We start from the raw sequence: 25,386 nt of genomic DNA on the forward strand, positions 1-25,386 counted from the left end.
TCAGTGTTCAGATTTTCAGCAATGATAGGACACTTTGCTCAGTCAAAGCAACAAGATATCTCGATTTTGTCAAGTGGAGTCAACAATCCTTTTGTTTATCAGTAACAATGCAAAGTGACAAATCTGTGCAGGTGGAAATGTAATTCGGTGGTAACGTGACAGAAAAAAAAAAATCTCTCCGTCTTTGCTGTAGAAAATATTTGTTGACTCCACTTGAAGAAGTCATGTTGTTTGAGTTATGTAACTGGAACGTGTTAACTGTAAACCTTCACACAAACACTGAAGCAACAGCGTCAAAACAAGACGATTTGACGCCTTCAAGTGAAGTCAGCAAACCCAGTGTGCCGAAGACACCAGGAAGGACGAGTGATGCTGCAACTCGTCCTGAAAAATGAACCAAAAACAATACTAAAAAAAAAAAAAAAACACACACACAATTCTCCATGTTTGTCCGACAGTGTGAAGCTGAAAAAAGCTTTTGTTTCAGGCACCGGACATTCCTTTACAGCGTAATCACTTCACAAATCGAGTGGTTAAAGAGACACTCAGATTTGCAGCCAGTAAGAAATGTTTTATTTGAAGGATGTCGAGAACAAACACTTGGTGCTGGTGTGAAGCTCGACACACAGCCAGCCGTATCATGTTACAGTTGTCAGAGATCAACAAACAGTCAAGTCGTCCGATGACCTCGATGCTCTGAAGAGAAAGAGTCTGATTATGAAGTAGCGTCCCTTTAATGAACGACTGCATCGTGCATGATTCCGCACATTAACAGTAACAATCAGGATGCATTTGTTCATGTTTACCACCAAAGCAGCATAAAGGCGCCTGAAAGTCTTTTACGTCTTTTGTCACAGTTCAGTGCGTAGAAAAGTGGCGGTGCAAACAACGCATGAGTTCGACAGCTCCAGTTCAAACAAACAAACAACACAATTCAACAAATCTCCCTAAAATAACCTTCATTCTTAATACAAAAATCAAGGTTGTAATAAACTGCATCTATATCCCTGAGTTGAACAAAACAAGAAAAATACATATAAAAACAAATTCATGAAGAATGATGAAACAACACAATAATCCACAAGCCTCCGCTGTGGATTTTGGCTTTTACACATTTAAATTTTTCATATGACATCAAATTGTAAATTAAGAATTCAGGTTTTCCTGTGTTAAAAATTATTTTATAATTTTCATAATTAAGCTATAAACTGTAAGTTTTAAAGCTTTCAGTGAACTCAAATTTCCACATGACCTTAATTAAAAATATAAAAAATCTGAAATTATGGAACACATACAGTATGGGCACCTTTCAGTGTAAGAAGTAATAAAAATATCTTTTGCCTTCTCCCATTTCCACGTGTTGACTTTGCAAAAACTCTACACTGGATGCCCTTCCTGATGCACCTCCAGATGTACAAAGAGAACTTGCTGTGAGTTTTTCACATTTTTTGGTGTTATTTTATCTTTACACTATACGTTTTGTAATGACGACTCATCACAAGTTAAACTGTCCAGACAACTAAAACCAAATAACAACTATAACCAAATAAGCATGTACTTAATTATACCAGCCATTAGTTTATGTCGTGTGTTTTTAAGTTGGGTCATGTAAAAAAACAAAAAACAAAAACAAAAAAACCCCAAAAACATATTACTGCATAAAAAATGCTTGATATCACAGATGAATAAAAATGTGTAAAAGTGCAGAGGTAGGAAGATAAAAACTACACTGTAATTTTTTTTAAGACGATAACCCAGTGACCTTTGAAAGTATGCTGAGTGTTTCTCCTAGAGATTATGAAACATGATTGCACTGTCATAAAAAAAGCAGCATAGCAGAACTTCACCTAGAGCAAACCTGAGACGTTTCAGCAAATTACTCCAGTCAACACGATACGCATTTTCTTGATGCTACTTAATTTAAAAAACATAGTGTATTTTCCAGACTATAAGTCTTGTTTTTTTTTTGTGTGTGTTTGTTTTTACTGGTTCTGCGACTTGTATATGAAGCATTTTGCATGGAAAAAAAAATACTGCCTTGTCGTCTATGGCCACAAAATGACACTGTCTACATGCGTGACAAGATGCCCCTAAAAGAGGTAGTGTGATTCACACTCGAGTAGAAAGTGGCGGTAATGCACCACTAAATGGAATGACAATGGCCATAAAACAAGAAGGAAACCTGAATGAAGAATAATTCATAATAATAAATCATGCTCTCAAACTGAAACACCATAATCATGAAGAGAGATGGTAATCTTCATATTACTCGCTACTCTATTGCTGTTCTGGCTGTCCCACACAGCCAAAACAGCAATGAAGGATGGCAGCTAGACTAAGATAAAGCTAACTATTATATGAGTTTTAGAATATTTAATTACATTTATTCAGATAAACATGCACGTTTAGTTCTAACAGAGCCACTATTGGACAGTGGTCACAAGAAGCAGTTTATTCTGAGTTCTTTGTGCCTGGAACAATAACATTAATTAGCCCATTAGCTTCTGTGCACTAATGTGAAATATAAATAAATGTGTTAAATTAATTTTGTTTCTTGTTACATGAAGTAAAAACACTTTAAAAAGAATGAGATTTATAAACCCATGCCAATTATACACGTTTTTCTTCATGATGCATTTTTGGACAGATGCAACTAATACTCTGGTGTGACTTATAGTCTGGAAAATACTGTACTAACAAGATTTAAAAAAAAAAAAAACTTGATTAAAAGGTAGCAGTGATATGCTACAAACTAAAAAATATCAATCCAACCTCTGAAAAGAAAATTGTATCCATTACAAATACTTTAAAAATCTCACAGATAGAGATCCTGTTAAATCGACCAGACATCAATCAGAAATTGCTTGTAAAATGGCAATTACAGATCGGAAATTAGAAGACTGCAATCACATACTCATGTGTTTCAGGGTTGTTGTTGTTCTTTTTAGTTTTTTTTTTTTTTTTTTTTTACCTGCAACACCGGATCCTTGGCTCATAGCCTCTTCGACTGAGACGGGATGGGGAAACAAGCAGTGTAGTGTGCTTGCACTCCAGTAGGTGGAAATGGTGAGAACAAAACTGGCAAAACTAGAGAATATTGCTTTTTTCCTTTTTTTGCAACTCATTACAAGACCTACATGTGTGGTAGGCAAAAATTTGCTCTGTACTGCGCTCACCTCAGAATGGCAGAATTTCCATCAAATTTCTCACTATTAAAAAAACAAAAAGATTACTCCAAGATCATTTCCTGTATATCTGGAGATACAGGGTAGGATGGGGAGGAAGTGTTGACAGGTGTGCTGGGCGTGGTGATGTTGGTGACAGGCGTGCTGGATGTGGTCATGTCGGTAGCAGGCATGTTGGGCGTGGTCATGTCGGTGGGAGGCGTGTTAGATGTGGTCATGTTGGTGGCAAGCATGTTGGGTGTGGTCATGTTGGTGGCAGGCGTGATGGATGTGGTCATGTTGGTGGCAGGCGTGATGGATGTGGTCATGTTGGTGGCAGGCGTGTTGATCGTGGTCATGTTGGTGGCAGGCGTATTGGTCGTGGTCATGCTGGTGGCATGCGTGTTGGGCGTGGTCATGCTGGTGGCATGCGTGTTGGGCGTGGTCATGTTGGTGGCATGCGTGTTGGGCGTGGTCATGTTGGTGGCATGCGTGTTGGGCGCGGTCATGTTGGTGGCATGCGTGTTGGGCGCGGTCATGTTGGTGGCATGCGTGTTGGGCGTGGTCATGTTGGTGGCATGCGTGTTGGGCGTGGTCATGTTGGTAGCAGGCATGGTCATATTGTTGGCAGGTGTGGCCAAGTCGGTGGCAGGCGTGTTGGGTGTGGTCATGCTGGTGGCAGGTGTGCTGGGCATGGTCAAGCTGGTGGCAGGTGTGCTGGGCGTGGTCATGTTGGTGGCAGGCATGCTGGGCGTGGACATGCTGGTGGCAGATGTGCTGGGCGTGGTCAAGCTGGTGGAAGGTGTGTTGGGCGTGGTCATGTCGGTGGCAGACATGCTGGGCATGGTCAAGCTGGTGGCAGACATGCTGGGCGTGGTGAAGCTGGTGGCAGGCGTGCTGGGTGTGGTCATGTTGGTGGCAGGTATGTTGAGCGTGGTCATGTCGGTGGCAGGTGTGTTGGGCGTGGTCATATCGGTGACAGGCGTGCCTTGCGTGGTCATGTTGGTGGCAGGTATGTTGAGCGTGGTCATGTTGGTGGCAGGAGTGCTGGACGTGGTCATATTGTTGGCAGGTGTGGTCAAATTGGTGGAAGGTGTGTTGGGCGTGGTCAAGTTGTTGGCAAGCGTGCTGGACGTGCTCATGTTAGTGGCAGGCGTGTTAGCCGTGGCCATATCACTGGCAGGCATAGTCATATTGTTGGCAGGTATTGTCATGCTAGTGTCAGGAATACTGGGTGTGGTCATGTTGGTGGCAGGCATGGTCAAGCTGCTGGCAGGCATGCTGGGCATGGTCATATTGGTGGCAGGCGTGCTGGGCGTGGTCATGTTGGTGGCAGGCGCGTTGGGCATGGTCATGTTGGTTGCACGCGTGCCGAATGTGGTCATGTTGATAGCAGGCATGTTCATATTGTTGGCAGGTGTGGTCAAGCTGGTGCAAGGTGTGTTGGGCATGGCCATGTTGGTGGCAGGCACGTTTGGCGTGGTCATGTCGGTGGCAGGCGTGTTGGGCGTGGTCATGCTGGTGGCAGGCATGGTCAAGCTGATGGAAGGTGTGTTGGGCGTGGTCATGTTGGTGGCAGGTGTGGTCAAGATGGTAGCAGGCGTGTTGGGCATGGTCATGTTGGTGGCAGGCATGATAAAGCTGATGGAAGGTGTGTTGGGCGTGGTCATGTTGGTAGCAGGCATGGTCATATTGTTGGCAGGTGTGGTCAAGGTGGTGGAAGGTGTGTTGGGCGTGGTCATGTCCGTGGCAGGTGTGCTGGGTGTGGTCATGTCGGTGGCAGGCGTGCTGGGTGTGGTTATGTCATTGGCAGGCGTAGTCATATTGTTGGAAGGTGTTGCCATGCTGGTGGCAGGAGTGCTAGGTGTGGTCATATTGGTGGCAAGCATGGTCAAGCTGCTGACAGGCATGCTGGGCGTGGTCATATTGGTGGCAGGCATGCTGGATGTGGTCATGTTGGTAGCAGGCATGTTCATATTGTTGACAGGTGTGGTCAAGCTGGTGGCAGGTGTGTTGGGTGTGGTCATGTTGGTGGCAGGCATGCTTGGCGTGGTCACGTTAGTGGGAGGAGTGCTGGGCATGGTCATGTTGGTGGCAGGTGTGTTGGGCGTGGTCATGTTGGTGGCAGCCGTGTTGGGCGTGGTCATGTTGGTGGCAGCCGTGTTGGGCGTGGTCATGTTGGTGGCAGGTGTGTTGGGCGTGGTCATGCTGGTGGCAGGTGTGTTGGGCGTGGTCATTCTGGTGGCAGGTGTGTTGGGCGTGGTCATGCTGGTGGCAGGCGTGTCGGGCGTGGTCATGTTGGTGGCAGGCGTGTCGGGCGTGGTCATGTTGGTGGCAGGCGTGTTGGGTGTGGTCATGCTGGTGGCAGGCGTGTTGGACGTGGTCATGTTGGTGGCAGGTGTGTTGGGTGTGGTCATGCTGGTGGCAGGCGTGTTGGACGTGGTCATGTTGGTGGCAGGTGTGTTGGGTGTGGTCATGTTGGTGGCAGGTGTGTTGGGTGTGGTCATGGTGGTGGCAGGCGTGTTGGACGTGGTCATGTTGGTGGCAGGCGTGTTGGACGTGGTCATGTTCGTGGCAGGCGTGTTGGGCATGGTCATGCCGGTGGCAGGTGTGTTGGGCGTGGTCATGTCGGTGACAGGCGTGTTGGACGTGGTCAAGCTGGTGGAAGGCGTGTTGGACGTGGTCATGTTGGTGGCAGGCGTGCTGGACGTGGTCATGTTGGTGGCAGGTGTGTTGGGTGTGGTCATGTTGGTGGCAGGCGTGCTGGGCGTGGTCAAGCTGGTGGCAGGCGTGTTGGGCGTGGTCATGTTGCTGGTCAACGTGGTCATAGGAGCTAGCTCTTCGCAGGAAAAATAGTCTTTCAAGGGAGCAAAGAGGTGACGGATAACTGGCACACTCCACGCTTTCCCCAGCACCTTCTGTCGCTGCTGCCGATTCATGTTCCTCACGTCAGTGTAGTGTTTGGGAAAACCGAAGATTCTGATAAGAAATCAGGGAGACATGACATGTTAGCCAGGTCCAGCTTCCACCTGGCTCAAATCATCAATGTTAAGTCAGAAAGATAAAATTCCTGCTAATTTTCAACGCGCATTTTGGAGTCTTTATTATCCCCTTAATTTTTAACATGACTTCTTTTATGTACACATGGGTGCAAGCAACTGAAAATTTTTTGACTGAACATTTTCTGTGAGTGGACAGCCAAGCACTGAAGGAGCGAGGTCAGTCTGGGAGCATGCATCCCCCAGGAAATTTGAAAAAATGGTACAATTTGGTAGATTCTGAGAGCACTTTGGCCCATTTTTCTTGGTTTAAAACACAGTGGTATTTGACTCTTATACTAGGACAAAATATAGCTCAAGTCTTGATTTCATTAAAGTTTATTTACTATCTTATATGTATTGTCTGTAATAACTTTCCACAAATGGATTGACTGTCTGCACTAATTGACTTTAATTCTGCTTTCATTGCTTTTATTCTACATTTATCAAATTGTAAGTGTATCTAACAAAACAAATCAATAATTGCACCATTTCTGCTTTTAGTAAATAATACCCTTAAAGACATGGTAACTATTGCCAAAGAAAAGTCTTTAGCCACTTGTAAGTCATTTAAAACTGATGCAATAGTTCAATACCACATAATAATGCTAAATACCACGACCAGAACAATTGAATTCTAAATAAAGTGTGAAATGCCATCACCAGATTCACTGCCCAGTTTGTTCGGTACACCTTGATAGTACCAGGTGGAATGTAAATATCCCTCAGAGGTTTTGCTCCATATTGTTGCTCCACCATCATGATGTTGCCACACCCTTACACCAGGGTGTAAGGGTGGCCTATGGACCAATGCTTTACAATTCTGACCATACTATCTGAATGTCATTTCAGACTTCAGACAACTTTATTGATGTCTAAAAGGGCAATTATGTTTACACTCCAATTACCTCAGACAAAATACAGCAATTAATCCACAATTATTACTTGTTTACCCTAATAATGGCACACATCAAAATTAAAGACAACACATATACATTTGACATTGTTTATGTGCTCTAAACGTGAAGTAGTCCGTCATCCGAATTGAGGCAAAGTGGGTGAAGGCCGCAGCAGCAGGGGCCCGCGCCGCCCAGCTTGAGGGCTGAAGGCTGCAGCAGTAAAAACTGCGCTGCCTTTGAGGTGGCAGGGAGGAAGCCAGGGTGAGGGGAGTAGAGAGACACGGGGGGGGGGGGGGGGATAGTAATCCCAACTTTTCAAATCATGCAGCATTTTTCCAGTTTTCCATTGTCTAGTTTCATTGAGCTCCTGGCCACTGTTGCCTCAGTTTCCTGTTTTCAGCTGACAGGAAGTGACAAACGGAGCACTCTTCCGCCAATGTAGTCCATCTGCTTCAAGGTTTGACGAGTTGTGTTCAAACATGATCTTCTTCCTTGGTGGTGCCTTTCTATCTGCTTGAACCAGTATGGCCATTCCTCTCTGACCTCTGACTTCAACAAGGTATTTTCACACAGACAACCACCCATCATTGGATCTTTTGATGGATCTCCATGTGTGCAGGAAAATCTCAGCAGATCAGCCACTTGTGAGGAAAACAAATCAGCCCACTTGGCGCCAATAACTGTGCCAGATATTAATTCACTTAAATCACTGTTCTTCCTCACTCTGACGCCTGGTTTGAATTTCAGCTGACCTTCTTGACCATGTCTATGTGCCTATTTGCACTGAGGTTCTGCATTGTGATCGGCTCACGAGATATTTGCTTTAAGCCCCTTCCACACCTGGCCTACGTAGAGTTGCGTAATGCGGCATACTGACTACGCCGAGCTTAAGCTGCCCCACGCTGGCCTTGTGTGACAATATGCTGAGGGATGCAAGGGGGTCCATGAAATGTTAAACCTTTTGCATCCATTTCAGCGTAGAACACTGGACGCAGAAAGTAGGTTGTTTTTATGCAAGTCTAGGCAAGTCAATGAAACACTATGCTACTGTACACCACACACACCTATGCAATAGCATGCTACCCAATGCCATTTTATTCATCCCGCTGTACTCCATTATCACTGCTGAACTTTACTATTCCTGGCCTGCAGGAATGCTTTAATTTCTGAAAAATGCCATGAAGGAAAAGCAGAGGTTGTGGCTGAGGTAAAAAAAAAATCTCCTCCTTCTTCGCATGCTTCCACTGCTAAAGATGAGGAATCACCTGCACCACCATCTGAACATGATGCAGCTGGCAGTGATGCTTCAAAACCACAGAAGAAGAAGAAGCAGTCCACTGTAATTCCAACAGCAGCGATGTGTTCTGGACAGCAGGTAGAAGTGGATTGAGAGGCAGAAAACTAGGTTGATATAGTGGCAAGTAGGGATGTCCTGATCCAGATTTTTTGGCTTCCGATCCGATATTTTAAATGATTAGTCTTGCCGATAATGATCCGATACCTATTTTGAAAGCATTAAAAAACACAACCATTATTACGTCACAGTTTTTACTTTGCTTGAACATGACCAACAATATTGCTTGGCTTTTGTAACAAACAGCTTCTGAGTTATTTTGCTTGTATCAAGTACATCAGGGCCTGCACAAGTTCAAGATTTGGGAGAAATTATTTCAAATTTTGAGAACATTTATTGTGTAGATCTCAAAACTAGAGCTACATTTTGCCAGAAAGTACATTTAAGACGCAAGCCTAGATTTGTTGTTTTGGTACACTTGTTGTTGGGTCAGTGACTGAAGTGTTTTCTCTTGAACACTAGATGGCACACCCACTCTGAATACATGAACTATTTTCAGGACAGAGGCATTTCCTCATTTCCAAACTGCAACAAGAACCCGCCCCAAAAAGTACTTAATTTACTCATATTTGAAGTTAGTCTGGGTAAATTGTTGTTCCCTGGCAGATGTGTTATGTAATGTGGCCCTTTCTGATGAGCTATAGGGCTTTATTACTCCAAAATGTTAATGGCAATCCCTATTTTACCAATTTTGAGTGGTTTTAGATTTATTGAAAGCAAGAATAATTGACAAAAAAATGACTTACATTGTAATATTTAATATCAAACTTTTCTGCATGTTTCTGTCAAAGTCTTAGTTAATAAAATTAATTTTCTTGAAAAGGTTATAAATAATGCTGAAAAGGTTAAAAACATTAATATTGCATCATGGATATAGAATTTGCTCTCAACTTCAAAAATGACAGTACTTTTTAATCCAGTGAGGAAGAGGCCTGTGTCTCACAATTTAACACTGTGACACTGACTGTGAATGTAAATTTGCACACAGCAGCTTAGTTTTTCTGTCATATTGACAGTTTTGCTTTTCCAATATTTTAAAGTGGGATTGCATAACTTTTCTGTAACAGAATAAATTAAACCCAAATATAAAAAACAATGTTTGAACAAGAGCTGCCTGAACTGATTTGTCAAACCTGCTCTTTCAAAAATTAAATCTGAATGAATAAAATAAATAAAAATTCTACAAATGATTGTGGGATCATTTGGACACAGTAAGCAGTTTGTACAGTTGCTCTTTTCATGTGAAAATGAGTGAAGCTCCTCCCTCCTCATCTTCTCTGACCCCCCTGCTCAGTCAGACTGTTTTTCCTCCTTTGCCCAATCTTGGGAGCTTTTTGAGAACATGAAGCCTTTCAACTATAATAAATCGTAACTTTCTGAAAGTACAGCAGCTACAGATGCAGAATTATTGGATTAACTGGATTATTTAATGAAATATTTTTATGGAGTTTTTTTCAGATGCTGTTTAGAGTGCTCAAGCTTATCAGAGAACAGGCAGCTGATGGCACAGTGATGCTGAAAACAGACGCTGCTGTTTTGCAGCCTCACTGAGCTGTTTGTCAGCATCTCTGTACTGGCTGCATCGCACGTTTCACATGAACAGTGAGAGAGACACACGTTAGCTCAGAACACCCCACCCCCCACACTCAGCCTTCTGCAGCAACGGAGCAGCGGTTCACAGACATTTCACACAGGTTTTCCTGGATCGAAAAACTCTGCGGGCATTAACGTGGTTAGGCAATGGAGTCCAAATCTCTATCGTAGGCGCAATGTTTTTGCGTTGCGTCTTGGTTTACAGTGTCCATGCGGCGGTGGTTTATGTAATGATGCTGAAAAGTAACATGAATTGGCCCGATACTGTTCCCAAATCCGATACCAACAGATTCTCGCAAAGTAGCCGTATCGGCATCCGATACCGATACTGAGTATCGGCTCGGGACATCCCTAGTGGCAAGGGCTACAAAAGTAACAGTAAGCATACAGTACGCCAGGGGTTCTCATTCCGGAAAATCTGCAGGTTCAAGGGTCCTTGAGGACCAGATTGAGGACCTCTGCAGTAAGCAACCAAATGCAACTGTAAGCAAACCTAGGTACACAACCATACGCCATCGTACGCCAGCCAATGCATAACCTATGCCAGGACTACGGCAAATCTGAACGTAGCAATATTTTTTTCAGGCATACTCGATACACAGCACAATGCAACTCTATGCAGACCCAGTGTGAAAGGGCCTTTAATGAGTAGTTGAACAGGTGTACCTAATGAAGTCAGTGAGTATAATGCTACAGTCACATTAGCTACAAGTAACAGCAAGCGACAGAGGCAAAGCGGCGACTTGTCTCTCATTTTCAATCAGACGTTTTGCAGTGACATGAGACGGTGGTTGCTCTGCCACCAGCTAGGCGGGGCCTACATAGACTAGAAGTCTATTTTATCCCAGTGGAAATGTACAAACTCACATAAACGGCGAGAGATTAGTTGGAAATGTCTGACGCGCAAAACAAAAGACACACTTTGGCACAGGTACAGCTGATTGTTGGAGACTGTATGGTTCTCAGTAAGCAGGTCACTGGCATATCTTTTGAGATTGTCAAAAGATAAAAGAATTTCATAAAGCTTTAATTAGTGTATTTGACATTAATAATTTACCATGACAGTTTTCTACCATATTCCTGGGAAACCTTAATGATTTTTACAGATCTTTAAACAAATATCTTTTTGCAATTTTGATAGCAGCAGTCAAAAAGGCAATAATAAGACGCTGGCTCCTTCCCGACCCAACCAACAATGTTTGAGTGGATAAATATAGTAAATGACATTTATGTAATGGAATCGATTACATTTTCAATCCGGCTTAAAAAGGGGACTTTTGTTAAGATGTGGAAAAAAATGGGTTATATAAAAAACGCCTTTACAAACAGACTTTATGTAGGTTACTCGTATAGAAATTATACTGAAATTCTCATTCCCATTTCAGTTTTTGTTCAGGATTTACTGTGCACATTGTTTATCTCTCCCAGCCTGTTCAGCATTTTGTTTAAAAAAAAAATAAAAAAAAAAAGGAAAAAGGGGGGAAAAGTGGATATTGTATGATATGGTTGAACTGTTATATTTGGTGCTGTTTTTCCCCTTTTTGAAAATAAAGAATTAAAAAAAGAAAGTTTATTTTATGCAAATGCTGAGCAAGACAACAAGGCGACTACCAATCTGAGTGAAAAGGCAGTGACCAGCTGGTTGTTCACTTGAACTAATAATCAAGATGGCGAAATATGCTCAGAAACAACTGTATTTCTGTATAAAGCTTGCATGTCAGTGAGAAATAAACACTTGCAAATACAAAAATGCTCTGTTTGTAACCACACAAGACCTCTGAAGTGATTTATAAGACATCTTATGGTTAGCGTGCACGCCCTGGGAACATCCAACAAGCGACAAAGCAAACTGCTTGTCGCCATCATTTGTAGCTAATATGACCGTAGCTTTAGTGCACAGATGGGGAAAACTTACTTTTCAAGTTCAGTGATCCAGAAATTGTCCTCCTTTCCATTATGGATGATGGGCAGCAGAGATGCATTCTTGCCTTGCTTCAGAGAGTTTGAATTGGTGGTGATTGTTCGTATCTTAGTGACCTGAAGGTGGGAAAAAAAAACCTGTATCATGATTATTCACCGTATTGGGGAAAAATCTTTTCTTTTTGTTAAGTGCAGCATTTAGATGTTGCAGTGAATAAAACTGAAGCAGCAGGTTCGGCGTCTGACCCTGGCAATTCTGCCGACCTCCAAACACTCCTGGAGATTCAATTTGTCCTTATAAGAAGCTGCAATGGGCCTGATTGGAAACAGACAGACAGATACACAAAACAATAACTGATTCAGCGCGTGACTGTGAGGGCTGCGGTGTTAAACACGATGACAAGAGAAAAAAAAAAAACAGTCTGTACCTGCTCATCCCTGGAATGTTACCCCAGAAGTAACGAGCTCTGTGGGCGGGGCTAACTTTGACTGCATCCACCAGCACCGGATTGCACTGTTAAGCAATGTGAAATACTGTCTTCAGTTAGTCAAGACCTGCACACGGTGCTGCTCTGCCCACACCTGATATAATTACAAATGAGGAGCAGTGCAATGACGATGGAAGGATGGAAGGAAAGAGCAAAGGAATAAGGACAGAGATGACGGAGTTACAAGGAGCCAGAGGAATAAAACTGGACAGAACCAGACCTCCAGGAAGCGGCAAATGTTCACTTTGGTGTACGTGTTCATGAAGACCACATTCTCAAAAAGCCAGAAGAACGGCCTCTGGTCTTCCTCTTTGGGTTTCAGCAGCTGCAGGATGCGATAAAACTCAAAGAACAGCCTGCCAGTGCCCTCTGCAGGACAGAAGCATAAATGACAGCAGATGAAAAATAACAGCAACATTTCATTGATTTTAACACTAACAGCTTTTAAATTATTAGTTATGTAAATGGCCAGTTGCAGTCAAAATATGTTTTACCATGATTTCAGCTTTGTTTAACAACTGCTTATTTTATTCAGACTTTTTTTAAAATGACAACAAATTTTTACAATTTTTTTCTCGTGCCAACAAATGTCAACATAGCAGATGGTGCTGATTAACAAGTCCAGAATTTCATAACGGAAGAAACTTAAAACACAGTGCAACGAACCAAAGAAGAACCAATGAGTGAATTGATCAAAATGTTCATTAATTTTCTGTTCATCAATTAACAGACCAATGTTTCTATTATTTCAATGTCTTTAAAACACCAAGGTATAAAATTGCTCAAAAATGACTACACATAACAAGCTTTTAGAAAAACTTAAAAAGCCCTGAAACATAAATACCACACAAAAATTCTTATTACATATAACACTACAGTAGCAGATACACTTGTTGGACCTACCATAGAGGCCTTTCCTCAACGGGTTGACAATAGACAGGTCATTGCACGGGCTTCCACCAATCAGCAAATCAAATGGACCCCACTTCTCAATCTGAATTATCAAAGGAAGAAGAATTTCAAGCTAAGACAAAAAACAAAACATGGAATTCTGTCTTTACAGTTAATGACAGCATAGAAGACCATTCATTAGAGTGCAAATTTCTAAAAATGTCCAAAAATTAAAAATGTTTTCTGAAATGTTGTGGTTCCAGTCCTTTACTCTGATGGACCCCCCAAAATTTAATAACAAATGTGTTTCATGAGACTCAATCTTTTCAACAAGTTTATTTTTTATTAAAATCTGTTTATTCTTAAAATCCCTGCTCTTTTTCCCCACTCTGTCCTTTTTTTTTCAAATCTGCAAAAAAATTCAAGGCATTCCTCCTGACCACCAGAGGGCGATGCTTTAGCACCTGGATTATTCCATGTGCGCATGCACAGATGTCAAGTCTGCCGCGTTCACACCGAGCGTGACGCGAGCGACTGCAGCCACAGGTTGCCATGTAATCCCTATATAAGGACGCGATGGAGGCGAGTGAAGCGACGCGAGTGAAGCGATTTTGAGCGTTTTGCGCGTTTGTGGCACGATACTGCGTCGCCTCACGTCGCGCTGCCCTCCTCCCCAAGTTAAAAAATCTGAACCTTTTCGTCTCGTTGCGCTGCGATGACCAATCAGGGACTGAATATGTAGTGACGTGGAGATGTCTGGAGTTTGACTGAAGATGTGAACATGTCCTGTATCTGGTAGCAGCCTGTGAGCAGGACTTATGTCTCTTTAGTCCTTTATTTCACAATCATGACAGAGTTTTTGGAGCGAGCAGCAGCACCACGGCAGCATGGAGTGGAGTTTCTTTTTATTTTTATTTTATGTGTGCGCGCTGGAGATTATTTTACTTATTAACTACACAGCTGTATAATAAAGCAAATGGTGATTGGTTTCTAAACACAATTGTGACAGTTTCTGGAGCGAGCAGCAGCCCTACTTGCAGCAGCGGGAGCGGAGCTTTTTCCTTTTCTTTTTTTTTACGTGCACGCGTGAGCGAATTGTCTGTAGAGAATATTTTATTAATTAATTACACAGATGTATAATAAAACAAATGGTGACTGGTTTCTAAACACAATTATGACAGAGTTTTTTAGAACTCCCTGTCACTTAGAAACGAAAACGCTTATATATGTATATATATATATATATATGTGTATATATATATAAATATATATATACGTATATAAATCACCCAGAATCCCAGAAAAAAAAAAGTTCATTTACCACTGATGATGGTTAACTAAAAAGGTCAAAAACGGCCTCCAAACCTTATAAAACATATCTTCAGAGCCCTTCATGACAAAACAAATCTTTTCCAGTTTAAGATGAAACAATACATCTTTAATCCAGTGTGATACTGTGGGCGGGGCAACATCCTTCCACTTGAGAAGAATAAGGCAGTGTGCTAGCAGTGTTGAAAAGGCAATCAGTTTCTGGCCCCCGGCAGGTAATCCTAATCCCATGTCAGTAACCCCAAAAAGAAACAAAAGCGGGTTTCAGGTTAGAGTCACTCCAAGTACATTCTTTAGCGCATCACAGATACCTTCCCAGGACTGCTGTATTTTAGGACAGGACCAGAACATATGCATCAAAGTAGCCTCAGCTGATTTCCATCTGTCACACGTTGGATTAATGAGGGGATAAATCCTAGCTAGTTTGGCCTTATGAAGGTGCGCTCGGTGAACTACCTTGAACTGAACAAGAGAATGTCTTGCTCACATTGAAGACGAGTGGATTTTACTCAGCGCATCGGCCCACTCTAAATCACTAATATTCAACTGAAAATCCTGTTCCCAAGCTTCCTTGATAACAGCCATCAATGTGACATCCAGATGAGAAATTAGGCGTAACATTTTAGAAATGGCTTTCTTTTGGGTTGGATTAAAAGACATTACATCATCTATTACGTTAGTGGGAGGTCTATCTGGAAATCCTGAGATGCAGCTCATCACAAAGTGCCTTACTTGAAGGTATCTGAAAAAATGTGAGGAGGTCAAGTGATATTTAGTTGACAGCTGTTCAAAAGAGGCAAATTTATTTTCTAGAAAAAGGTCATTGAAGGTCGTCAATCTCAGTGTGAACCATTTATGGAACGTGGTATCCTGCATAGAAGGGGAGAAGAAGGTATTTTCTATCGGACTAGATGAACTCATATTTTGAAGGCCAAAATGTTTTCGGAATTGTAAATAGCAGAGGTCGAGTCTTATACCAACAAAGTCACAGCAGTAGGTGTGACCTGGGTGATGTCAGCGACAGTATATGACCGCACGTTACCCAGCATTCAGTTCTTTTTCCGTGTCTCGCATGAGAAGCAGAAGGTCGAACTTTTTCTGATCGCTTGTTGATCAGATTCCGTGGCTGGAGCTGCGCATATGCACCCTCCACAGGCTGCAAGACCACGAGTTCTTTACTCTGTTTTGCTTACCGCTGTGGGTGAGTGACCCCGCTTGCTGCGAGTGTTCAACTGAATTGGCCTCAGCTCTCTGAGTAACTCTGTTTTACTATGAGTAAGCGATTGTGGCTTCACTTGTTTTCCGCTAATGTTTGTGGGACCTGTCACTCTCGTTTTCCTACGAGTGCACGTTCATTTGTTACCACTACTGTGTGCAATGCTATTGTGTGTGGGACATGCCGGGTTATGCTGCACTGTCGGACATGCCACACTGTCTTCAAGCTGTGGTATGAATATTAATTCTTCGGTCTGAGTTTATTACAGTGATGCACCACAGTATGGCTTAGACAACATGCCTTCAGTGGACAGTGTTGTTAGTAGCCTGACTGTGGTGCCTGCTGATGCTGCCTAGCAAGTCCCGCTGCCCACGACCTCAATGTAGGGTCACTGATGACCTCCTTACCAAGAGCTATAACAATGCAGCTTGAATTGGTCATCTGGGGAACTCTGTCTCACCTTGCCCTTGCACTTTTCCAGTCTCTCCAGGATAATGGAGCTGACACTGACACAGCGCCTGAGTGATGCTTCGCCTACATGTCACGAGAGCTTGGCAGACTGATGTCCACTCTGACCATAGCCTGGCACCAGGTGTGGCTGGCTCAATCCCCTCTGTCGTCCCCCCAAGTTCAATGGTGTAAAGGTCACCATTGTTACAGACCCAGAGAGGTCTCTCGTTCTCAGACATTAGATTCTTGAGCTCCTGAAGAAAGGAGCCACAGAGCAGGTCCACAGTTCAGATCACCTAAGGGGGTTCTATTCAACTTATTTTGTAGTTCCAAAAAAGGATGGTGGCTTTTGCCCCATCCTCGACCTCAGGAAATTAAATCAGTACGTAAAAGTGCTGCATTTTCGCCTGCTCTGCACAACGGATATTCTCCAGGCAAAAGGCCAGTGAAACTCTGGACTGAAGAGCCCACTGAGAGGCTGACAGACTGTTTCAGAACCACAGACTGGAGCATGTTTCAAAACTCTTATGGTGAAGACATCAACGGCCTGACCCAGTGTGTCACTGACTACATGAACTTCTGTGTGGAGAGCACTGTGCCCACCCGAAGAGTACGGTGCTTTCCCAACAACCACCCCTGGGTGACCCCCAAGCTGAAGGTCCTGATGAACCAGAAGAAGAGGGCTTTCAACTCAGGAGACAGAGAGGAGGAGCGTAGGTAGAGTCCAACAGGAGCTCCAGTGGAAGATCTGTGCAGCCAAGAAGGTGTATGGAGGGAAGATGGAGGAGCAGCTGGCCTGGAACAACGTCAGAGATGTGTGGAGATGCCTCAAGACCGCCTCCGGATTTGGGCAGGGTGCCAGCAAGACTGCAGATAGAGATTCTCGATTTGCAGATGAGGTAAACAGCTACTTTAACTGTTCTGGCTCCTCCACGCCTGCCCCCTGCCTGCTCCTGGCCCTCCATGTCTCCAGCAGCCAGCCCTCCAGTCCCTCTGACCCCCCACCTTCTGCCCCCCGGTCACCTCCACTGCACCCCGGACCTCGTCCCTCCCCCCCACTGCAACTTCAACCGAGGTGAGAGACCAGCTCCTGCGGCTGAAGCAGAGGAAAGCAGCAGGACCTGATGGAATCTCCCCGAGGCTGCTGAGGACCTGTGCAGATGAGCTCTGTGAGGTCCTCAGACACATCTTTAACAAGAGCCTCAGCCAGGGAGTGGTCCCCACCCTGTGGAAAACCTCCTGTGTGGTCCCGGTTCCCAAAACACAGCACACCAAGGAACCAGCCCACTACAGACCAATTGCCCTGACCTCCCACCTCATGAAGACCATGGAACGGCTCGTCCTGTCTCACCTCCGGACTGTGGTGAGCAACACCCTGGACCCACTGCAGTTTGCCTACAGGCCCAACATCGGGGTAGATGGTGCTGTCATCTACTGACTGTAGCGAGTGCTCACCCACCTGGAGACCGGCGGGAGCGCTGTGTGAGTCATGTTCTTTGATTTCTCCAGCGCTTTCAACACCATCAGACCGGCACTGCTGCGGGGGAAGCTGTAGGACACAAGTGTGGATGGACATCTCGCCGCCTGGACCATCGACTACCTCACTGACCGCCTGCAGTACACGCGGCTGCGCGGCTGTCAGTCTGAGGTGGTAAGGTGCAGCACCGGGGCCCCCCAGGGCACCGTTCTCTCACCTTTCCTCTTCACCCTCTACACCTCGGACTTCACCTACAACACAGACAGCTGCCACCTCCAGACGTTCTCTGATGACTACGCCATTGTGGGTCGTGTGTCTGAGGGGAACGAGCTGGAGTACCGGTCGGTCATCACAGACTTTGTGGTCTGGTGTGAGCGCAACCACTTGTGTCTCAACACCAGTAAGACGAAGGAGATGGTGATCGACTTCAGGAGGAAACCACCACCTCACCCACCGGTGAACATCCAGGGGGGAGACATAAAGACTGTGGACAGTCTCAAATACCTGGGTGTCCACCTCAACAGCAAACTGGACTGGACTCACAACACGGTCGCCCTGAACAAAAAAGGTCAGAGTCGCCTCCACCTCCTGAGAAGACTGAGATCCTTTGGAGTGAGCAGGCCTCTGCTTAAGACCTTCTACGACTCTGTTGTAGCCTCAGCTCTCCCCTATGCTGTCGTCTGTTGGGCCCCGGGCAGCACAGAGCAGGAGAGAAAGAGACTGAACAAGCTGGTCAGGAAGTCCAGCTCTGTCCTGGGCTGTCTTCTGGACTCTCTGGAGGAGGTGGCTGAGAGGAGGGTGTTAACCAAGCTCAAATCCATCATGGACAACTCCTCTCACCCTCTGCACCGGACTATAGTGGAGCTGAACAGCTCATTCAGTGACAGGCTGAGGCACCCTCAGTGCAAGAAGGAACAATACCGCAGGTCATTCCTCCCTGCCGCTGTCAGACTGTACAATAACACTGTGAAATAACCACATGCAATAATATGTCCACCAATCATGTGCAATAACAACTCGCTTACAAATCCCTGCACTAATGTCACCTTATCACATCTAAACTCCATTTCACATATTGTAAAGAAGATGCTCCAATCTCCTTTTCAATCCCAATCATGTTTATATATATATATATATATATATACATACACACATATATACACATACATATTCTATTTCTACCTCATTTCTTATGTCTTGTACTGTTACAAGTATTATTATTATTGCTTATCCTTGCACACGCTGTTCGATGAACATTTTCCTCTACTTACACCCATCCTGTGTGTGTTTTTTTTTTTAAAGAGCTGACTTAACATGTGAATTTCTCCTCTGTGAGATCAATAAAGTTTATCTTTTGCTAGGGCACTGGCTTACCAGCGTGGACCTGAAGGATGCGTATTTTCACATCCCAGTATCAGTTCACCACAGGCAATTCCTCCAGACTGCCTACAAGGGACAGGCGTACCAATTCAGAGCACCCCCTTTGGGCTCTCACTTGTTCCCCGTACCATCACCAGGTTCATGGCAGCAGCACTCTCTCCCTTGCAAGTTCGTGGGATATGGATTCTTCCGTATCTGGACGACTGGCTTGTATGCACACAGAGCCAACAGCAATCACTCGATGACACTCGCACCCTACTGCAACGTGTCACAGCTAGGGCTCACTGTGAACTTCGCAAAGAGCTCCTTGACCACATGCAAACAGGTGATATTTATTGGCATGGCGCACGATTCACTGGCAAGGACTGCTCACCCATCCTTGAGAATGGTGGACAACATTCTCACTCTGGTCTGTCATGTTCGCAGGAATGCCAGACTGACTTACGGTCTGCTCCTCCAGCTCATGGGGAAACCGATGGCAGTGTCAGCAGTCGTGCCTCTGGGACTCCTGTCTTTGTGCCCCTTACAAATTTGGCTCAACAGCCTGGGCATCAACCCCACGCTGCATCAACACAGGACTGTGCATCTTTCAGCTCAGTCTGTCCAACATCTTCACCCCTGGGGGAAAAGGGAGTACCTAACACATGGTGTTCCTCTGGCCTCTCTACCCTCCGGCAGGGAGGTTGTTCTAACAGATGTCTGGAGCCCTCAGGAGAGGCTCCAACACATCAATGTGCTAGAGCTGCGTGCTGTCTGCCTAGCTCTGAGCCATTTCTCTCCTGCCCAAGAGGGGAAACGTGCTTGCAACACAATGACAATGTGCCATCAATAAACCATCAAGGAGGCACCAGGTCTGTTCGTTCCCTGAGAGAAGCCCAGGTACATCGCCAGTCGGCTTTCCCTCGCATGCTGAGTCTCAGGGCTGTGCATCTGACAGGCGTGCACCACTACGTTGCTGTGGATTTTCTCTCATGTCAGAAACCGCCACCGGGCGAGTGGCGCCTCAACCCGGATGTGGTTCAACTGATCTAGGACAGGTTTGGCAAGGCGGAAGTCAATCTGTTTGCCTCCAACGCCACAACACACTGTCACCTGTGGTTCTTTCTCTCAAAACCTCACAGCCCACTGGGCCAGGACGCACTGGCTCACCCTTGGCCAGCCTGTCTACTATATGCGTTTCCTCCTCTTCCGCTGATCACGCTGATACTACACAGAATATGCATGACCGATCACACAGTGTTGCTAGTAGCCCCGTACTGGCAGGACATGGTTCCCCATGACTCTGGTGCTTTTCATCGGAGAGCTGTGGCCTTTCCCACAGAGGAGGGACCTTTTGTCGCAGCTGAACGGGAACATTTGGCATCCTCAGCCAGAGCGTCTTCAACTGTCGGTGTGCCCCCTGAAGGGACAGGCTCCATGTTGAAGTCTTGTGATCAAGCTGTCGTGTAGACTATACTGAATGCCCGTGCGCCCTCCACTACGGCAGTATACAACAACAGATGGAAGCTTTTTACCCGCTGGTGCAGTACGCAAGGCATGGACCTTGAGCGTTGTCCTGTGCCAGTGCTGCTGAGCTATCTTCTAGGGGTGTCGGAAAAAAATGATTCACGTCCGAATCGTGATTCTTATTTATTACAATTCTGAATCGATCCAAAATGTCCAAGCATCGATTTTTAAAAAGCATTTTTTTAAACATTTTCTTCGCTGTGTGTACTGTTTGTCAGGCAACGGCTTCCGTACTACAGCGTCCCTGCGAGGGGTGGGGGGTGGTCCGGCATGCTTCAAACACTCGTGAGCTGCAGAGTTCAGTGGCTGTAGCTTAGCATGGTGGATGAAAAGCTAATTCAGCCAGCACCGTCTTTGCTGAAGGCAAATGTTTGGGCACATTTTGGATTTTATTATTTGCTGCGTAAGAAGGAGCTTGACATGACTTATGCAGTGTGCAAAATCTGCAAAATGAAAGTCAAGTACTTCGTAAACACTTCAAATCCGCAAGCCCACATGCTACACCATCACCCGGAGCTAAAAGAGGGGAGCAGCGGTATCTGTCGACTACTGCCAGCTAACTAAGAATGAGCAAAGCAAATAAGTAAATTTGCATCTAGAATCACTTGATTAACCTTGTAAAGCTGCATTTTCTTAAACATAAACATTTTTTAAGTAATATAACTATTTCTCAGAGCTATTTGAATCGAAAATCGATTCTGAATCGAATCGTAACCCCAAGAATCTAAATCTAATTGAATTGTGAGTTGTTGTACGATTCACATCCCTACTATCTTCAATCGTTGTTTGACAGCGGTGTTTCTGTCTCTACAATTAGGGTTAGGGTTAGGGTCACCTGTTTCCAATTAACCTGTTTACCTGTGGAATGTTCAAAACAGGTGTTCTTTGAGCATTCATCCACTTTCCCAGTCTTTTGTTGCAACTGCCCCAGCATTTTTAAAATGTGTTGCAGGCATCCATTTCAAAATGAGCAATTATTTGCACAAAAACAATAACGTTTATCAATTTGAACATTAAATATCTTGTCTTTGTGGTGCATTCAATAGAATATAGGTTGTAGAGCATTTGCAAATCACTGTATTCTGTTTTTATTTACATTTTACACAACATGCCAACTTCATTGGAATTGGGGTTGTAAGTAATGACACCATTTCCATTAGTCATCGTGTTTTTCTATATTGTATATTTTGTCAAACACCATAGTTTCCAGACTATAAGCCGCTATTTTTTTTCACACACTTTGAACACTGCAGCTAAAACAATGATGCGGCTAATTATGGATTTTTACAGGCGGACATGCCACACTGTCTGCATGCTGTGGTATGAATGTTAATTTGTCGGTCTGAGTTTATTACAATGATGCACCGCAGTATGGCTTACACCACATGCCTTCAGTGGACAGTGTTGTTAGTAGCCTGACTGTGGCGCCTGCTGATGCTCCTAAGTCGAAACACGTCAATTTATGCTGTCAATTGATTTCCTGAAAGCTGCGATCCTGAGTGTAAATATAAGGTTTTACCTGTTCGTTTTAGTGGATTACTACAACCCCTGGCAGTAATTATGGAATCTCCGGCCTCGGAGGATGTTCATTCAGTTGTTTAATTTTGTAGAAAAAAAGCAGATCACAGACATGACACAAAACTAAAGTCATTTCAAATGGCAACTTTCTGGCTTTAAGAAACACTATAAGAAATCAGGAAAAAAAATTGTGGCAGTCAGTAACGGTTACTTTTTTTAGACCAAGCAGAGGGAAAGAAATATGGACTCACTCAGTTCTGAGGAATAAATTATGGAATCACCCTGTAAATTTTCATCCCCAAAACTAACACCTACATCAAATCAGATCTGCTCGTTAGTCTGCATCTAAAAAGGAGTGATCACACCTTGGAGAGCTGTTGCACCAAGTGGACTGACATGAATCATGGCTCCAACACGAGAGATGTCAATTGAAACAAAGGAGAGGATTATCAAACTCTTAAAAGAGGGTAAATCATCACGCAATGTTGCAAAAGATGTTGGTTGTTCACAGTCAGCTGTGTCTAAACACTGGACCAAATACAAAAAACATGGGAAGGTTGTTAAAGGCAAACATACTGGTAGACCAAGGAAGACATCAAAGTGTCAAGACAGAAAACTTAAAGCAATATGTCTCAAAAATCAAAAATGCACAACAAAACAAATGAGGAATGAATGGGAGGAAACTGGAGTCAACATCTGTGACCGAACTTTAAGAAACCGCCTAAAGGAAATGGAATTTATATACAGAAAAGCTAAACGAAAGCCATCATTAACACCTAAACAGAAAAAAACAAGGTTACAATGGGCTAAGGAAAAGCAATCGTGGACTGTGGATGACTGGATGAAAGTCATATTCAGTGATGAATCTCGAATCTGCATTGGGCAAGGTGATGATGCTGGAACTTTTATTTGGTGCCGTTCCAATGAGATTTATAAAGATGACTGCCTGAAGAGAACATGTAAATTTCCACAGTCATTGATGATATGGGGCTGCATGTCAGGTAAAGGCACTGGGGAGATGGCTGTCATTACATCATCAATAAATGCACAAGTTTATGTTGATATTTTGGACACTTTTCTTATCCCATCAATTGAAAGGATGTTTGGGGATGATGAAATCATTTTTCAAGATGATAATGCATCTTGCCATAGAGCAAAAACTGTGAAAACATTCCTGATTCATTTCCTGATTTCTTATAGTGTTTCTTAAAGCCAGAAAGTTGCCATTTGAAATGACTTTAGTTTTGTGTCATGTCTGTGATCTGCTTTTTTCTACAAAATTAAACAACTGAATGAACATCCTCCGAGGCCGGTGATTCCATAATTTTTGCCAGGGGTTGTAATACTTTAATTCCTTGTAGTGGCTGAAGAAAGGTCCCCCTGTGGCGCCAGAGTTGTGCCATCAGATCAGTTAGTGAGTGGAGCCTTCTCCCCCCAACTGGTTCTCTGTCTTTGTGCAACAAGTCGAAAAAGTCACAGCGCCTCAATAACGTCTCATTTACCACAGATTCCACCTGATCGTGGCTGCACATGATGAAATCTCAAGAATAAGTTAAAATTACTCAGTTCTCCGTGTGGAACAGAGACACCGTGAGTGCGCTGTATCACGTGCGCGTTAATTTTTACGTGACACCTTCAGCGAAAAAAGCATTTATGGTACGTATTTAATTAAAAGTAAAAAAATCTTTCGGTCGAACATCTTTCTGTTTAAATATCTCATGCTACAACGTGGAGCTCCACGGCTTATAGACAAGTCAGCCAATTTATGTACAATTTCTTTTTTCTTTTTAAAATTGGTGGGTGTGGCTAATATTCAGGTGCACTCTATAGTCCGGAAATTACGGTAATAGTTTTCATGTTGAATAGTTTTCATATATGCTTGTGAATGGCTCATATTGGCTGATATTATCAGCCAATATATGAAGATGACCTTAAAACTGGAGTGAAACAATGTCAGTCTGAAGCTACTTTTGGGAAACTGGGAGCAAGAATTGTTGAGTTTATTTTCACTCATTACTGTACATAGAGTGCAGCCAGAAAGTATTAACAGCGCTTCACTTTTTCCATATTTTATGTCACAGCCCTATTCCAAAATGGAGTAAATTCATTTTCCCCCTCAAAATTCTACTCAGAATATCCCATAATGACATGAAAAAGGTTTTTTTTTTGGCTGAAATGTTTGCAAATTTATAAAACAAACAAACAAACAAACAAACAAACAAACAACTAAGAAATCATGTGTTCAGAATTATTCACACCCTTTGCTCAATACTTTGCTGATGCACCTTTGGCAGCAATTACAGACTCAAGTCTTCTTGAATATGATGCCACAAGCTTGGTGCACCTATCTTTGGGCAGTTTTGCCCATTCCGCTTTGCAGCACCTCTCAAGCTCCATCAGGTTGGATGGGGAGCGTCGGTGCACAGACATTTTCAGTTCTCTCCAGAGATGTTTAATCAGATTCAGGTCTGGGCTCTGGCTGGGCCACTCAAGGACATTCACAGAGTTGTCCTGAAGACTCTCCTTTGATATCTTGGCTGTGTGTTTAGGGTCACTGTCCTGCTGAAAGATGAACCGTCGCCCCAGTCTGAGGTCAAGAGTGCTCTGGAGCAGGCTTTCATCCAGGATGGCTCTGTACATTGCTGCATTAATCTTTCCCTCAATCCTGACTAGTCTCCCAGTTCCTGCTGCTGAAAAACATCCCCACAGCATGATGCTGCCACCACCATGCTTCACTGTAGGGATGGTGCCAGGTTTCCTCCAGTCGGGCTGCCATGTGCCTTTTACTAAGAAGTGGCTTCCATCTGGCCACTCTACCATACAGGCCTAATTGGTGAATTGCTGCAGAGATGGTTGTCCTTCTGGAAGGTTCTTTTCTCTCCACAGAGGAATGCTGGAGCTCTAATAGAGTGACCATCAGGTTCTTGATCACCTCCATAACTAAAGTCCTTCTCCCTTAATCACTCAACTTGGACGGGTGGCCAGCTCGAGGAAGAGTCCTGATGGATCTGAACTTCTTCCATTTATAGATGATGGAGGACACTGTGCTCATTGGGACCTTGAAAGCAGCAGAAATGTTTCTGTACCCTTCCCCAGATTTGTGCCTCCAGACAATCCTGTCTCAGTGGTCTACAGGCTGTTCCTTTGACTTCATGCTTGGTTT

At 44.0% G+C, this 25,386-nt stretch overlaps 1 protein-coding gene across 1 annotated transcript in view; it reads right to left on the minus strand.

The window, feature by feature from the left end:
- Nucleotides 1-3,229: 3,229 nt before the first annotated feature.
- LOC117513134 overlaps nt 3,230-25,386 on the minus strand; it is a 121,002-nt gene continuing 98,845 nt past the window's right edge. Inside the window, exons 22-27 of the mRNA XM_034173468.1 lie at nt 13,360-13,450; nt 12,677-12,825; nt 12,397-12,482; nt 12,215-12,284; nt 11,964-12,085; nt 3,230-6,143 (exon numbers count right to left, since the gene is read on the minus strand). Of these exons, the coding sequence (XP_034029359.1) occupies nt 3,230-6,143; nt 11,964-12,085; nt 12,215-12,284; nt 12,397-12,482; nt 12,677-12,825; nt 13,360-13,450 (3,432 nt within the window). The remainder of the gene's footprint in view (nt 6,144-11,963; nt 12,086-12,214; nt 12,285-12,396; nt 12,483-12,676; nt 12,826-13,359; nt 13,451-25,386) is intronic.

The sequence above is a fragment of the Thalassophryne amazonica genome, chromosome 6 (genome assembly GCF_902500255.1).
Source record: "Thalassophryne amazonica chromosome 6, fThaAma1.1, whole genome shotgun sequence".
NCBI lineage: Eukaryota > Metazoa > Chordata > Actinopteri > Batrachoidiformes > Batrachoididae > Thalassophryne > Thalassophryne amazonica.